This window comes from Heteronotia binoei, chromosome 3 (assembly GCF_032191835.1).
Source record: "Heteronotia binoei isolate CCM8104 ecotype False Entrance Well chromosome 3, APGP_CSIRO_Hbin_v1, whole genome shotgun sequence".
NCBI classification, from domain to species: Eukaryota; Metazoa; Chordata; class Lepidosauria; order Squamata; family Gekkonidae; genus Heteronotia; species Heteronotia binoei.
This window is the reverse complement of record NC_083225.1, coordinates 48,052,773-48,068,690: the sequence shown is the minus strand read 5'-3', so window position 1 is coordinate 48,068,690 and position 15,918 is coordinate 48,052,773. Positions and strand designations below refer to the sequence as shown.

The 15,918-nt window shown below is 39.6% G+C and overlaps 2 protein-coding genes across 7 annotated transcripts in view; both read right to left on the bottom strand.

The window, feature by feature from the left end:
- The window catches only part of ATP11A (ATPase phospholipid transporting 11A), a 274,169-nt gene that overhangs the window by 9,861 nt on the left and 248,390 nt on the right, over positions 1-15,918 (bottom strand). The gene's annotated exons all lie outside the window — the stretch shown is intronic.
- MCF2L (MCF.2 cell line derived transforming sequence like) overlaps positions 1-15,918 on the bottom strand; it is a 146,013-nt gene that overhangs the window by 71,500 nt on the left and 58,595 nt on the right. The window contains exon 1 of one of the 6 annotated variants that reach the window (XM_060233736.1): positions 10,224-10,246. The exons of 4 other annotated variants lie outside the window; for them this stretch is intronic. Coding sequence is in view for 1 of the 2 variants with exons in the window: in XM_060233738.1 (XP_060089721.1) it covers positions 9,433-9,454 (22 nt within the window). In the remaining variant the exon portion in view is untranslated. Of the gene's footprint in view, positions 1-9,432; positions 9,460-10,223; positions 10,247-15,918 lie in introns of those variants that run through there. One more of the 6 variants, XM_060233738.1, reaches the window with a different exon arrangement.

Genomic DNA, 15,918 nt, shown 5'->3' with positions numbered 1-15,918 from the left:
AGGAAGTATAAAAAGGCAAGGGATTGAGGTAGGAGAGGAGCTGGCAATAGTAGCTCAAGTCCCAGGAAGAAGGACTCCCTGTTGACAGACAGAACAAAGATGGAGAAGAACTCCCTCAACTGAACTGCCAAATACATCATGCTAACAATTCTTACTCTTTCTGGTTTCTTCACAACAAATAACAACAATATTACCATGATCAGTTCCTTATAGTCATTTAAAAATCATAGAAATACTCCAAAATAAAATAATCGAATACTATTAAAACTTGTAATAAAATTCGCAAATCCAAACAGCTGTGCTTTAGAGGAATACTGTCAGTAGGCATGATTTCACCAAACTAATCATTTTTCATCCATTCCTCAGTATTTGGTTCACCACTAGAAACTGAACTGTGCAGTAAATGAAATGAGAAAGTGAAGAACAGAAACTGAAATTTAGTTGCCAACCCCCCCTACAAAAATAACTGATTGTAAACAGCAGGAATATGTCACAAGTTTGCAATGTGATAACACTATGGAAATCAAGGGGGAAATAAAACTAAAGGAAAGCTAATTTTCTGTGGATCCTCTCATATGACAAGAAATGTACAGTAGTTTTGGAGAAGGAAACCTAGTTTCATTTCTCTGAACAAAACTTCAAGACCCAAAAAAAGTTTGCAGTAGGAAACAGGACCATGCACTTAGGACAGGCCTAAACAGCCACCGAAAAATAGATTGCTCAGACAAGGGACTGTTCTCTATATCAGGGTGTGGCCAACGGTAGCTCTCCAGGTGTTTTTTGCCTACAACTCCCATCAGCCCCAACCAGCATGGTCAATGGCTGGGGCTGATGGAATTGTAGGCAAAAAACATCTGGAGAGCTACCATTGGCCACCCCTGCTCTATATCATTCTTAACAAGGTCACATTTTTGCATACTTAAATCCAGGGACCGGAGCCATGAACAGACAAGATAGATCTTTATACAAAACCGAGAAAAGCTCCAGGTTTGGAGAAAATTCTGATATCTTTAAAATAAACACATTGGAGATGTAGAATAATATAGAATATTATAATAGAAGCAGAGCTTGAGGATTTAAGAAATACATGCTCTCTGTGGCCACTGTTAGGCAACCACAACAGTATTGCCTTTTGAAGACTTGGTTTCTGTCTGTAAATGTGGGTCTGTAAATGTGGGTCTTTTCCAGGGCTGTTTTGGCATTTGGGGGAGAACTCATTGGGGCCAGGCCTGCCAGCATACATTTAAGTGACTTGATACCATGCAATCTGCTCACTACTGTTCAACCACAGCCACCTTGCAAAAGTCAATGTGGTGGTGTAGTAAGAACGTCACACTAGGATGTGAGATCATTACCTGGGAAACTTACTGGGTGACCTTGGAACTGTCACATACTCTCAGCCTAATTAAAATAACGTACCGGTAAGCTGCTTTGAGTCCACATTGTGGAGAATGCTGGATGTAGTAAATAAATATAACCAAAGATAGGGGCAGGTAAAAAGTAGGTACATTGCATGGTTGGTGAGTGGGAAGAAGGAGAGAGTGAGGATATGGGGGCTACCAGGAAAAGGCAAAGACCAAATAGTGCTGGGAGAGGGATGAAATTGAGGTAGCCTTCACAAGCATTTGCAGGTTCTCCACTGCACAACTGGCCCTGGCTAGCACTATGCAACTCAGCCCAGCTTTTCTTGGGATGAGGCTGTCAGGTAGGGAAGGGGGAAAAACTAAAGATGGGAAGAGAGACTAGGTGAGAAGCTGGTGGGTGGGAAAGAGAGAAAAGCAGGAAAAGGTGAAAAGTTATGGGGCTTTCAGGGAGGAGAAAGAGGACATAGTGGGAGAAGGGAAAATGAGATACCTTTGGAAGACTTTGGGGTCCCTGCTGATTTTTAAATTATTCCCTCATGTAAAATACTTTGTAAAAAGACAACTATAATATCAGTTGCAGATGTCCCCCACCTCACTTTACTAACTTTCTATGTGGAAGAAGCTGTTGCTCGTTAATACTGGACAGTATTCACAACTCATTTTCCTGAGTACATTGTTACCTCCTGAGGGCTTTCTCCCTCCCCCAAGAACCAAAACATTCCTAAAGTCCCAAAGCCACAAATACTGAAAAGCTCTACCATGTATCAAGGCAGAGAATCATGATGAGGCCTATGTAGAATTAATGTGCTCCTATCAGGCCACTTCTCAGGCCAGTAACTTCAACACCCACCTTATTAGCATTACCTACAGTCCAGGGGTGTCAAACTCATTTGTTATGAGGGCCAGATCTGACATAAATGTGACCTGGACAGGCCATGTGTGTCATAAAATATAACGCCAGGAAGCAGAGATATCAACTTTATAAAGAGCACAGACAAACACAATTAAAGATTTAAACAAAATTAAAATAAAACATGCTTAAAACATTAGCACTTGTTGATCTTAATGGTGCTTTTTTTGTATCTCTTCCATGGGATCCAGGGGATTGGGCAAAGGAAACGCTAGTTCTTTTCTTTCTTCCCCAGAGGACCAGAAGGGGGAGGAGCCTCAGCCAACAGAAGAGAGAGAGACTTGGCTCAGTAGCTCTGCTGTGCGATTGAGAGAGCCTGCCAAAGCAAACTATCCCTCACCTCCTTCCTCCCCAAGGGAGAAGCCTCAGCAAATGTGGAAAATTGAGGCTTTGCTCTGAAGCTCCTGTGTGATTGAGCAAGCCTGGCAAAGCAAGCTGTGATGCAGAATAAAGCAAGAGAGAGGGAGAAGGAAGCAGACAACAGCCAGTTGCTCAGGGGCCTGATAGGAGCCCCCTAGTCCACATTTGACACTCCTGACCTACACAGATCTCATTTGAATTTCCCATCCCTGTCAGTATTTAAACAACTCATCCAAACCAGCATTTTAGGTTCAGCCTTGCCTCCAGGATATCCCTCCACCACTCTAGGACACTTTCTTCACCTGGATAATTCTCTCACCACTCCAAAACTCTGGTACGATTTATTTATTTACTGTATTTACAGTCCACCTTTCTCACTGAGACTCAAAGATTATACGATGTAAATCGGCAACAGTGTGTACAAAGATACATCTGAACAATGTAGGTTGATAAATTATCAGGAGATACTGAATAAGCAATTACCTAAACTAAGTAGCATATTAGGCATGATACAGATTGTGAATACAATAAAGAAAAATGGTATTATATCATTAGAAAAGAATGAAACAACAACAGTGTGATATGTGTAGCAAATGATAATAGTGGAAAGTTGCCATCAAGTCGCAGCCAACTTATGGGGTTTTGCCTCTGCAATGTAGCCCTGGATTTCCTTGGTGGCTTCTCTCCCAAATACTTACCAGGACCAACCCTGCTTAGCTTCCAAGATCTGACAATATCAGACTAGCCTGGGCTATTCAAGTCCAGGCAAATGGTAATACACTGAGGTATAACCCAAAGTCCTTTTCTCTTTATAAAGTGCCTTCCTGAAATATTTTGTTACAATATAGCCCTATTACTTCTCAACAACTCTGTTTTATCTAACTTGTGAAATAACACAGCATGGGAGCCTTCCTGACTTCTATAGGACATTTCATCAGGTTGGGGCCACAGTAAAGAAAGCACATGTATGGGCAGTTGTTGATTTTGCCTGCTTACAAAAAGCCCTGGACAAATAAAATGGAGCTGTCGTGGTGGAACATAAGAGGACAGGTGGTCTTATAGATGTAAGGGTCCAAGGCCCAGCTGATAACAGTCAAGCTGCACAATGGATGTACATGCCCCCTCTAGGTCCTGATAACAGTCAAGCTACAGCATTCTGTACTAACTGGAATCTCCGGGTTGACTTCAAAGGCAAACTCATGTAGCATGCATTACGCTAGTCTAATCTTGATGTTTTGATGGCATGGATCCAGCTGGCTAAATTGACTGAATTCATAGGAGACCACGTTCCAGACTTGACAAAGTTGGAGAAAGTGTTAAGTTGCTTGTTCAGCAGCAACACTGGATTCAGTATAACCCTTAAGCCTCTTAACAGAGTCAGCAAGGGTCAACTGAACTCCATCAAAGGTGAGAAACGCAATGTCCTTCAAGGATTATGCCTTCCCAACTAGCATGACTTTCATTTTATCAGGATTCAATCTATTCTCTCTTAGCCATTTAAGTGGTCAATCAGTGGTCCCAGACTTCTAAAGTTGTGCTAGGAGATCTGCATGGCGAGATACAGAGCTGGTGGTCATCAGAATATTGATTGGTGAGGCCCAGGGCTTTTTTTTTTTTAAAAAAAAGCCCTGATGAAACCCAATTCCAAAACTATGAATAATTTCTCCTAAGGACTTTATATAGAAGTTGAATAGTAAAGTGAGATAAGACTGTCCTGTGGAACCCCACAAAACCAGTCCCACAAAGAGGACAATGGGTCTCCAGTAGCAACTCTTTGAAACCAGTCTAGAAGAAACAATTTCTTCTAGTTCAAACCATCCCCTGAAACCTTCTGTCTCCAAATGTTTCAATTAGACATGGCATGATCCACTGTAATGAAGACAGTATATTGTAGGAGCAACAAAGAGGCTACTTACTGATCCAGGCCTTCTCTTATCATTTTATACCACTTTACAATAATGAGACTCTCAGGCTCAAGAGTTGTGAATCTCCTCACGACCTACATTTTTCTTTTTACACTACCAGGCCCACTGTCAGTTTTAGGTGAATGAGGCAAATTGGATTTCTTTTATTAGTGTTTCTTTTTTAAAAATACTGGATTCCTTAATCTTGAACCAGACAGACAGTTACAAACCAGGATCCCTTTTCCCTGCATCCTATAGAGTGAGTTATATGGGTCGAAGCTTGTTTGATCAGTTAACTGTGACATTTAGTGCCTTCCCACTGTAGTCTGATAGATGAGACGGTTACTAGAGCTTGGAAGTGCTTTATTCTCTCTTGCTCCTCCAGCCTCCACCCAAATTTTTCTGAAGTCCTTTACTCCCATTGCTCTCTAAGCTCTGGGGTTTCCTCACAGAGGCTGCCTCTCCCTCCTCATCCATAACACCCTGCTTCCTTCCACTCCAAAGCCTCCCCACTCCTCTCTTTCCTGGGCACAATGTATATACATTACAACACTGCTGGGTTCATTTGATAGACTAGCCATGGGATGTTACATCTAGCTAAGATGTAATGGCTTTCATAAGAACTGTGCAAATTGCTTGGTGATTTTCCAATTTATGTGACTTACATTTATGTAATTTACTGATTGAGGTATAATATAATGCCTTTCTATTTACCTTCCTAGCACACTATTTCTTTCCAGTATGCTTGCTGAATATAAATCAAATCTAGTTTGGTTCTACGTTGCCCTCTCACCCCAAAAAACTGCTCGCTGACAGTGTGTCTGTGTATATGACGGCTCAATTTAATTAAAAGCTTGAGCAAACAGAAACAATTTGTCCTGCTATCTAAAAAGGAAGCAGAGAGATGCACAAAGGTACCAAAAGCAAGCCTCAATGGGAAGATCATTTTATAAGGAAGGTTCCACTATCGAAAAACCCTGTCTCTGGTCACCATCCACCTCACCTCTAAAGTCAACAGGGCTTGGGAGGCAGATCTTAACTGGCAGGCTGGATAGTATGGGACGAGGCAGTCCTTTATGTACTCTGGATCTCAAACCCAGGCCTGAATCTGGATTGAAATGGATCTAGACAGTCCATCTCATCCAAGAACATCTGATGCAGCAGGCCAACCACCCATTCAAGTACCTTGATTAAAAATGGAATGCTGGCCAACAGGCATCAGTTGTTCAGGTTTGTGAGGCCCAGGGTTGCTTTCTTCAGGAGTGGTCAAATGGAAACTTCTTTTAAGGCAGTCAGAACTATACCCTCCCACCTATTAGTTCCTGGATACAACTGACAAACCCAGGCTGGCTTGACACCAACAGCTATGAAATGCAACGGTCTCATCTCGACATCTATATATCGAAAATAATTACTCACAAGACAGTTTGTATGACAAAAAAATGGGTGCACTGGCACTCCCCATTCCCCCTTAATAAAAATATAGACTTCAGACTAGTCACCAATGATCTCAAACTATACATGAGATTACAAAACTTGCCTGATCCAGTATAATTAAATTGGAAATAAATGCAGCTAAGAGATTATACATTGTAAACTAGTTTTACTAGTAGACAATAAATATTCAGTATCGGACCCTGCGTTTTTCTCAAAAATTTTTAGCAGAGTCAAGACAGAGGGCATGAATTCACTTTTCTTTTTTGCTGGGATTCCTAGTAGTGTACCATGGACAGCACCATTGCGGCCACCATTTTCCTATTTGTTTTTCCTACGAGGCTATTAATTTCATATGGAAAGTAATATATCCTCATGTGTACACTGTCACACCTGACAATCGCATCACCAGATGTACACAGTACAAGCTTTGTTTCCTCTCAGGGCTTTCTGTACAGGTACACACAGCAAAAACTATGAACGCTAGTCATGTATGACATTATCCATCAGAATATGTATGATATCCTGCAATGACACATATCTATAAAGGAATGTTTGTAAATAAAGGGGGGGTATCTATAGTCCATCCATACATCATGAACAAACTCCATAACTTTCATGATAATCCCCACACCTGATTAATACACATACACTCTCCTCTTTCCTGCACAGCAAAAATGGAAGACTTCCTGTTATTGAGTTATTAAGCCTCTGTGCATAAGTAGCAGGGAGGACTCACATGAGTCTGAAAAATCTGAAATTAATTCACATGAAGTTATCTTCTATTGAATCAGACCATCAGTCCATCAAGATTGGTATTATCTACTCAGACTGGCAGCAGCTCTCCAGGGTCACAGATTGAGAGCTTTCTCATTATCTATCACCTGATCCTTTCAACTGGAGAAGCTTGGACCTTCTGTATGCTAAGCAGATGCTCTATCACTGACCCATGGCCAGTTCATGTCACGACAAATAATCCTTTGTTAAACAATGTCTGAATGACCTCCAGGTGTTTGTCTGAATAGGACCTTGACCTTACAAGCACTGTGGCATTCACAATATACTTCGTAGTCATCAGTCAATGGCCAATCAACTGTAAAAATGAAGTTAACAGTCTATGTCGTTGATATCAAGTTATCATCTCAGCCCCCGAGGTAAAGTTCTTGTTCATCTCATAGAAACAGAAAACAAAGAACTCAGTATTACATTGCTATTCTTCTTTGCTTGGATTTTTTATTCCACAGATATTCCCAGATGGAACAGATAATTATTTTCAAATTATGTAACCAAATGATCAACCTAACTAATCACATTAAAACGCCATCCTTTTAATGCACAAATATTCTGTCATCAGTGAACTTTTTACTTTTTAAAGCAGTCATGGATTTCCCCACTAACGTTGGAATTCCTCTCTCTGAAGAAGAGGAAATCACTACTTCTTGCAATATTATTATTTTGAGTTACTGCACTGATTTGCAGCAAAATGATAGTATCTTTATAGAAAAGACAATTCATAGCAGACAATTTCCTTTTTAATATTTTAGCAGTGTCAAATTTAATCACTCTTAAAAAGTATAAATATGGATATTCACCATGAAGTGTCTCAGTTATAAATGTTCTATTTCAGTCATATAAAATAGAAAATAGGACGTTAGATCTAGGAAATGAACTGCTGCTCACAAAACACAAATGAATACATTGTAATAGCCTGTAAAAGAGATCCTTCATTTTACAACCAACATATAACTACTTAAAAGCATCCTATTCATCATGTACAAGTGGAAATTGCAGCCCTGAGGCACATATTTAATCCTGCATCCCATTTGGGGTTTTACTTATAGAACTGTTCATGTGGGAGGAAGATAAAGATACTGGAATTACACACACACACGCACGCAAAAAATAATGTGTAGGAATCTTTATAAGGAAGATAGATGCCACTGCCACTGTTAACTAATTAACGCTGTCCCCTGTAATTTCTTAACTAGATGTCAGTTAAATGTTATTTTTAACATTCAGTTAGAAACAGAAGAAATATACAGAAATACTTTGCAGATGCGTGCAAATTTAGCTTTAAAAATTTGATTCATTTTTGGTTTATTCACAATTATACATATTCATTTGGACTGCTACATTCATTCATTCCCATCAGTTTCACATGCATTCTGCATTCCTCCACATTTCTTGTGCTAGTGTTGCATCATATTGGTGTTGGCACCTGACCAGGCTTTAAGGCATGTGAGAATTTCTCACACACTAAAAATGGCAGGTTCCTACAGAATACATATAGTAATGCTTAAACTTGGGTTTTCAACTTGCATATATTACTATGAGGGACTAGGGAAAACCTGGCCTGGTGGCACAAGCAATTCTAGCTTGAACAAGCTGACCTTTACAACTTCTCTCACATGATATAACACAACAAATGAGCATACAGGTAAGAAGCTTCCAGTATATTCAATGATCAGAGCTCATACCTCACTTTAAATTCATCTCAGAATTCTGAATGCCTTTCACTTTAGGTCAATATTTAGATCATGTAAAATATTGAACACTACAATAGGGGGCAGAGGAGAATAAGGAGGTGGTTACTACATAAAAACCAGCAGTCTTAATCACACATACTAAAGAACGGAACTGAAATGCAAGTTCACTCACTGTTCCCACTTCAAGCCACACTCAGTTCCTCTTCTTATTTGGTTTCTTATAGCTACTAAAGATAAGAGTTTCTGTGTCTCTGCCAGCATGCCCCCCCCCTTACAATACCATGCCTGTTGTTTATGGCACCATGGCAGAACTTCAGGTTCTAGAAGTCATTGAGACTAAAATTTGTTGTCTCAGAACTTGATTTAAAACTTACGTATCTCTGTTCTAATGCTGTTAAACAGCAGTTTGATCTGCAGACATGTGTAGCTTTTGGAGTTATACTAATAGGGCAATCCATCTCTCCCTCCCCAGCCCTGCTGCACTTTCAGTTAACTGTAATATAATTGAGCTAGCAGAGACCCAGAAAATACCAGCACTCTTTTTCTTATTCTCAGCTAAGTTAGGCAACATTTCTAACACAATTCTTACTAAGGGAGCTAGGTACTTGGGATAACCACATAGATTTTCAGCTTACCACCAGCTTCTGTAAAAATGAGCTTTCAGTCAAGGTAACCCTTTACTACACAGAATGAGCACAAAAAGAATTAAAAACTTATTTCCTTGTAGCTTCCTCTTTCCAGTTCCTCAAGTTCTTACTAATCTTAGGTTTGTATCGTTTCTCATGTTCAAGCACAAAAACATTAACTGGAACACAAAGTAATGCTACAGGCTCATTCAGACTACTGAAGATTGTGTTCTACATGGAATGACACTCCTAACACTACAAAAATGCCTCCTAGACCTTCACATTACTATTAAAAATTATTTTTACAAAAACATAGCATTCTGAACAAACGGAGCAGCAATCACCCACCTGACATGTCATGGCTTTTCATCTTGTATTCTTCCGTAACAGTCATGCATATCAAGCAGAACTCAAGACTGGCAACGTGAACTGAATCAGCAGTATTTTGATTCTTCCCTCTTCCCCTCCCCCCAATTTCCACTAAAAAGAAGCTCTCAGTTTCACATTGGACTATAGTTTCACTATTTAGAGCAAAGACGGCCTTCAGTCCTTCATTCATGCTCTACTGAAAACAAGATTTCTGTGGAAAGCTTCAACCGATGAAACGCAAGAAAAGATACACAGTCTGAACTTCGTGCTAATTAATTTGGTACAGAGTGCAGTGAAAAGCCTTTAAAAGCAATTATTTCCCCTCTCCCATTCCAATGAGTTTTCTCACAAATGCCAACAAAATGCTTCAGATTGAGAACTACAAACATCAAGATCAGTTATCCTACGACAAAGAAAAGAGTTTCTACAGCAGCAACCTGTACATAAAAAAGGAAGTAGCCCTATTTTCTGTGATCCTTCACTAAATACCTTTTACAAACATTATGTTAAACTCAGATGATTATTTACATGGTACTGTGTGAAAATCCAAAAACATACAAGCTTTGCTTTTAAAAAAACAAAAAATACAAATGAAAACTACAGAAGTTTGAAAGAAGTAAAAGTTTGAAAGATCTATTTTTCTCCACTTTGGCTCATACTTTAATAGAATAGAGAAAAATTTTAACAACTCTAGATCACATATGTTACTTGAATGCAGTGAAACCACTAGAAGGAGGAACAAGGAAAGAAAACAAAAACTTAAGACACACCTGTGCTTTTCTTCAGTAGGTACCACAGTTCTGCAATATCGTTGTATAGCAAAGAGATCAGACTTAAGGTCATATTGCCACAAATCAATGTAGTGACAAATAGTCCTGTTAGATAGCTCCCAATTTTATCTCTAAACCTTCCCTTGGAACACAAAGGACGCTTAAAACTTCATCTTTCACAGCAAAAGCTGAGCTAAACAGGACACAATACCTTTCTTCAAGTTACATGTGAAGCAAGTGTGTCTTTCAACAGGATCAGAGGTCCACCAAAGGGTTAGCCATTAAGTAGCACCTTCTCAGTTTCTCTTTTGTTGTATAAAGAGCTCACAAGCATTAAAACTATATTTACTTACTCAGTGTGAACATAATGACTGAGTAAATTCTGCCAAGAACAAGAACCTATGTTTAAATAAATTAATCCTAAATCTCTCCTCCAGTGGTATGTCAAAGACCCCCCTAAAAGAGCCCTCGTTTTAACAAATGGTAACCTATCAAGTGCAGCCATCTCTTTTAAGCCTGAAAGGAACAATACTGATCAGCTGACAGGTGCCTCTCTGAAGGAGCCTTCTAATGAGACAGTTCCTTAAATTAAAATGGGAAGCTTCACATTAGCTAGTGTTAACAAATTTTCCCTAAGCAGCACACAATGTTGAAAGGCATAGATAAAAAAGCATGACTAAACTGAATGATCGCTGTGCTTTAACTTCATGCTTCACAGAATTTGTATGCAGTTAAAATAACAAAAGAAAAAGTCATAAAAGGCAGGTAATTCAAAACCAAAGATAGGTCTCTTGAGGCCTTCCCACTTTTTTTTCTTCAGCAATAAATGCATATTTCTTATTTTTTGAAGACATGAAGCTGTCTTATAATGAAACAGACCACTGGTCCTTCACGGCCAGTAATCAGGGCCAGATCTAGGGGGAGCAGAGGGGGGTGCTTGCCCTGGGCGCCAAATTGGGTATGGAGTCTATTGTATTATACAGGCCCATAAAATAGAATGGGCCCATAAGGGGGCGTCATTTTTAATTTTGCCCCCCCTCAAAAAACATGTAGATCTGGTCCTGCCAGTATGTCTACTTAAACAAGCAATAGCTTTCCAGGGTCTCATACAAAAATCTTTCACACTACCTACTACCTGAATCTTTCAACTGGAAATTCTGGGAACTGAACTTGGGACCTTCTACATGCCAAGCAGATGCTCTGCTACTGAGCCACAGACTTTCCCATGTTTTCTCCTAAGGTAGCAAATATATTATACTTTGGAGAGGCCAGTATTATATATGTTGAAAAAGCGGTCCTTTGGATAGTGTTTTTGTTGCAATTTTTATTTCTGTGAGGAATGTTAGTGTTCATCTGATGAACATCCACTAATACTGCTGCATTTTAAGTTCTCTCATTCTTTGGAGCAGATTGGCCAACTCCTGTGCAAGAGTATGTATCTAGAGAGTTTATTTATTTAAATTAACAAATAGCAGCTACATGTTTTCAGTAATTGTGTAGAAAACAGCCTGGGTTGGATCCAGCCAGCTTTTTCAATCCATCTTCTCTAGTTCTCCTTATTATTATCTCCTGTCCCAAATGGCTTTGATCAGTTCAGATACCATGATACTTAGCTATGCTGAGTGGTCAAAGGTGTTCTGTTTTCCCTTTTTCACTAGTGGAAAAGCTGGCTGGATTCATTCCCTTCCCACCCCCACCCCGCAGCAAGTCATAAAACTCTGTAACCGATTCAGATACTGAGGATTACAAAAGATGGAATAACATAGAATATACTTTTTCCCCTACCTTGCCTTTCAGTGACATGTATAACATAACTTTTAAAAGGATAAAACTTTCTCCCACTCACATTAAGTGAAGTCTTACTTTACTTGATCCTTTTAAGTAATTGTTGTGGGACAGATTAGAAGTTAATTAGGGACCAATTACTTGTTAGCAATCTCAGTAAAACCGATAAGCAAGATAAGGTAGTAAATGTGAATGACAGAAGCAACTGTTAAAGAACCCAAAGAAAAAGCAGTGTCTGTCTTCTCTTAGAGAAAACATTTCCTTTCCTCAGAGTTACAAAAAAGGGTCAGGAATAAAACCATGGTCAATAAATCATGTGTTAGCAATTACACGTATTCACATAAAGCTATAACTCAGGACAACAAATTCTTTCTTCCCTGAACCCTCACACGTGGGAAAGTAATCTGTTATGTACCTAATTCTCCAGGTTTATCAATGGATTTTGGGTATGCAGTTGCAACTATGTTACAAATAAATTCTTTTAACTAAAGTAATTGAACAAAATGCTATTTATTTTCATAGTATTCCATAACTTAGATCTACCTGAAATATTAAATAGACTTGCAATATACAGAACAAACTGCAGATGAGAAACCTGCTTTGATACAGATAATATTACACAAAAAGAAATCTTGTTACTCTGCCTTTCTGCAGATGTGGAAATAATGACCTGAGAGAAAATTTTGATTTTTAAAAAGAAATATGTGAGTGGATTTATTCATATTACTTGATGAAAATATCAAATGACAATCAGAATGAGAGAATGGCCATCACGGGTGTTACCAGGGACCAAGCTTTTATATCACCTCAAAAACTTTTCAGTAGAGTCCCTCTGCACATTTCAACCAAATGTAGAATGACCATGTGAACCAATCCTAATACCTTCTAATATATTTTAAAATTTGTTGCCCTTAAAATCTGCATACATTCACATATTCCACCAGTGCCACCCATGTAACCACTTTACACTGATGACAAATGTAACAAGAGAACTCACAGTAGGTTCCTCAGCAGTGAAGCAACCACAGCTTTGAAACTGGACTGACAGATGTACATATTGATGAACTCAACACCTGTTCAGTGGTCAGACTTCTCAAACATATACACACTTCAGATGGACTGCCTGCTGAGGGGGTATCAGCTCATCTGCTTCCACTTCTACTGTCTCAACCTCCTATGGCTGGGAAGAGTGTTTCACAGCCATTTTCCTCTTACTTTGTCTGGGTACCTCAGACAAGGTAAAGTTATTTCCTTTCCTCTGGAGACCCTGACAAAATGAGAGGAAATGGTCTGCCAAATATCCCTCTCCTTCAGGAAATGGTGACCAGGTGACCCTCTATTTTTTGTACTTTCAGGGTGCTCAACCTCCTGCTGGAAGAAGTGTTAGAAGTGGTTAAGATAGGAGAGGGGAAGCAGTTTGCTTGCCTCATGGGTGGTGCTGAGGGGAATGACAAAGAACCATATTAATTTAGCTGCAAAATTAGTAGGAATCAACTGAGTTATTGTTTCATATTATATCTGTGTTCACTAGTGTTATCAACTGTCCTGGAGAAAAAAATCTTCATTTAATAGCGGCCTTATGAAATGTTACTTATCTCCATGACATGACCAGCTTCAATGGCCCATTTTCACACAGTACATTTCTATTAAAAGACAGATTCCACCCCTGTCAGACTAACTGGCAACTCTAGCCTTTGCTTTCATTGTTATAGAACAGTTCATAGTGTGTCACAAACTTCTAAGGTGAACGGAAAATATTCTCCCAAGGTCTCAATTTCAATCAAAATTACACATTAAAAATTTTGCCACTGGTTATGCAACACACCTGCAGAAGCAATATGGAAAAGTCAAAACTTGAATTTCAGTTGTGTTTACATATTTGTGACTACAACGGTTTCTTTTTACCCTAATACTTGCAAATTCATGAACTTTGACTCTTTGTTTCCATGTACAGATGGTCAACAGCTGAAGACTTCCAACAGACTTCCTTATACTTGCACATGGTATTTGTACACCTGGCTGAGTCCATCTCCTGCCAACAGGTGCTGTCCTCATGAATCTTACCAATGGCATTAGTTCTCCTTGGGTTCACCCCCCCCCCCCCCCGCCCCAGGTATTCTTGAACATTTCTTTGGAAAGTAGGCCTTTTTCCTCTTTACTAACAGAACTTCTCTTCAAAAGCTATTCTATAGAAAGGGCAGAAGAACTGTTTCATCAAGGTTTCTATCACCACGAACTTATACATATCACCAGGGCTTTTTTTGTAGCAGGAACTCCTTTGCATATTAGGCCACATCCCTGTTATGTAGCCAATCCTCCAAGAGCTTCCAGGGCTCTTATTACAGGGCCTACTGTAAGCTCCAGGAAGATTAGCTACACCGGGGAGGTGTGGCCTAATATGTAAAGGAGTTCCTGCTACAAAAAAAGCCCTGCATATCATCATATGTTATTGGTACCCACCACCTAAGAGCCGCATATCTGACAAATATTACAGATCAGCATTTACAGCTCTGTGGTTTCAGACCATGCCAACAGAATACCTCCTGGGGCAATACTCTAAAACACCTCAGGAACAGCATATATGTATTTGCAAAACTTCTGTGGAAGAACTCTTCCATTATGTTATGGTTTGCCCACTAGACACAAGTTTCTGACTGAAATAACAAATTAATTGTATATGGCTTCTGATATGGATAAGCTAAGATTTCTATTATCAGATACTGACACCACAGTTTCTTATAAGGTAGCACTTTTTGCTCTGGCTGCTAGTAAAATCAGGGCAAAGGCAATTTCCTGCAAAAAGTAAAATGATGTTGTTAACCGGACTATTAGAGCCTGACTATGGAATCACGGGGTTGCTATATTTAAATAAGATTTTGAATAATCCAATATATTCATCTTGGAGTCCTTGACTGCTTTTAATCTGTATGTTGCTGTAATTGAAACTGCAATAGCCAATGATTTTATGCAATAACATTTTTATTGTTACTTTTATTGGTACCCTGTTTCCTAGTACTTAAGAGCCCCGTGGCACAGAGTGTTAAAGCTGCAGTACTGCAGTCGGAGCCCTCTGCTCATGACCTGAGTTCAATCCCAGCGGAAGCTGGGTTCAGGTAGCCAGCTCAGATTGACTCAGCCTTCCATCCTTCTGAAATCGGTAAGATGAGTACCCAGATTGCTGGGGGGAAAGTGTAGATGACTGGGGAAGGCAGTGGCAAACCACCCCATAAAAAATCTGCTGTGAAAACGTTGTGAAAGCAATGTCACCCCAGAGTCAGAAACGACTGCTGGTTGCACAGGGGACCTTTCCTTTCCTTTCCTTCCTGGTGCTAATTTTTTTCTAGCTTCTAGGGCAGCTGCTACCACTTCCATAGCTCAAGATGATGGGGATTTGTCCTTGGCAAAGACCCTAAAGGTAATCCTCAGGGCAAGCTTCCCCAGTTTAAACTGCCAAACTGCTCATTCCCCTAATCCTTTACTGTTTAGGTGATGTTCACAATGTAAAGGAATATCAGCACTAAAAGAGCACAGTCTGTTGCCCAGATTTATACAACCCAGATAGTTTAAGAGCAGGTTAGCACTGGAGGCTTCCCTCTCCTTAGCTCTTTGAACCAATATTAAAACGAGTAAAGGATGACTGTAGCCTTGCTGTGATCCCTTCCTCCTCTTCTCATGCTGATCTTCTGTAAACATACTTGATCCTCTAGCAAACTATGACAGATATTTACAAAGCAAGTTGTCATTCACTGAACTGCTTCCTGCAGTTTTTGTTCAAAGACACATAAGGCTAGAACTTTAATGATGTGACATTTCTCAAACACCTATAAGATCCTTGAATGCAAATCTGTCTGCAGCATAAAATAAGAAGTCCACACCCTTCACAGTAGGAGGGGGGCTTCAGTGGAAAATA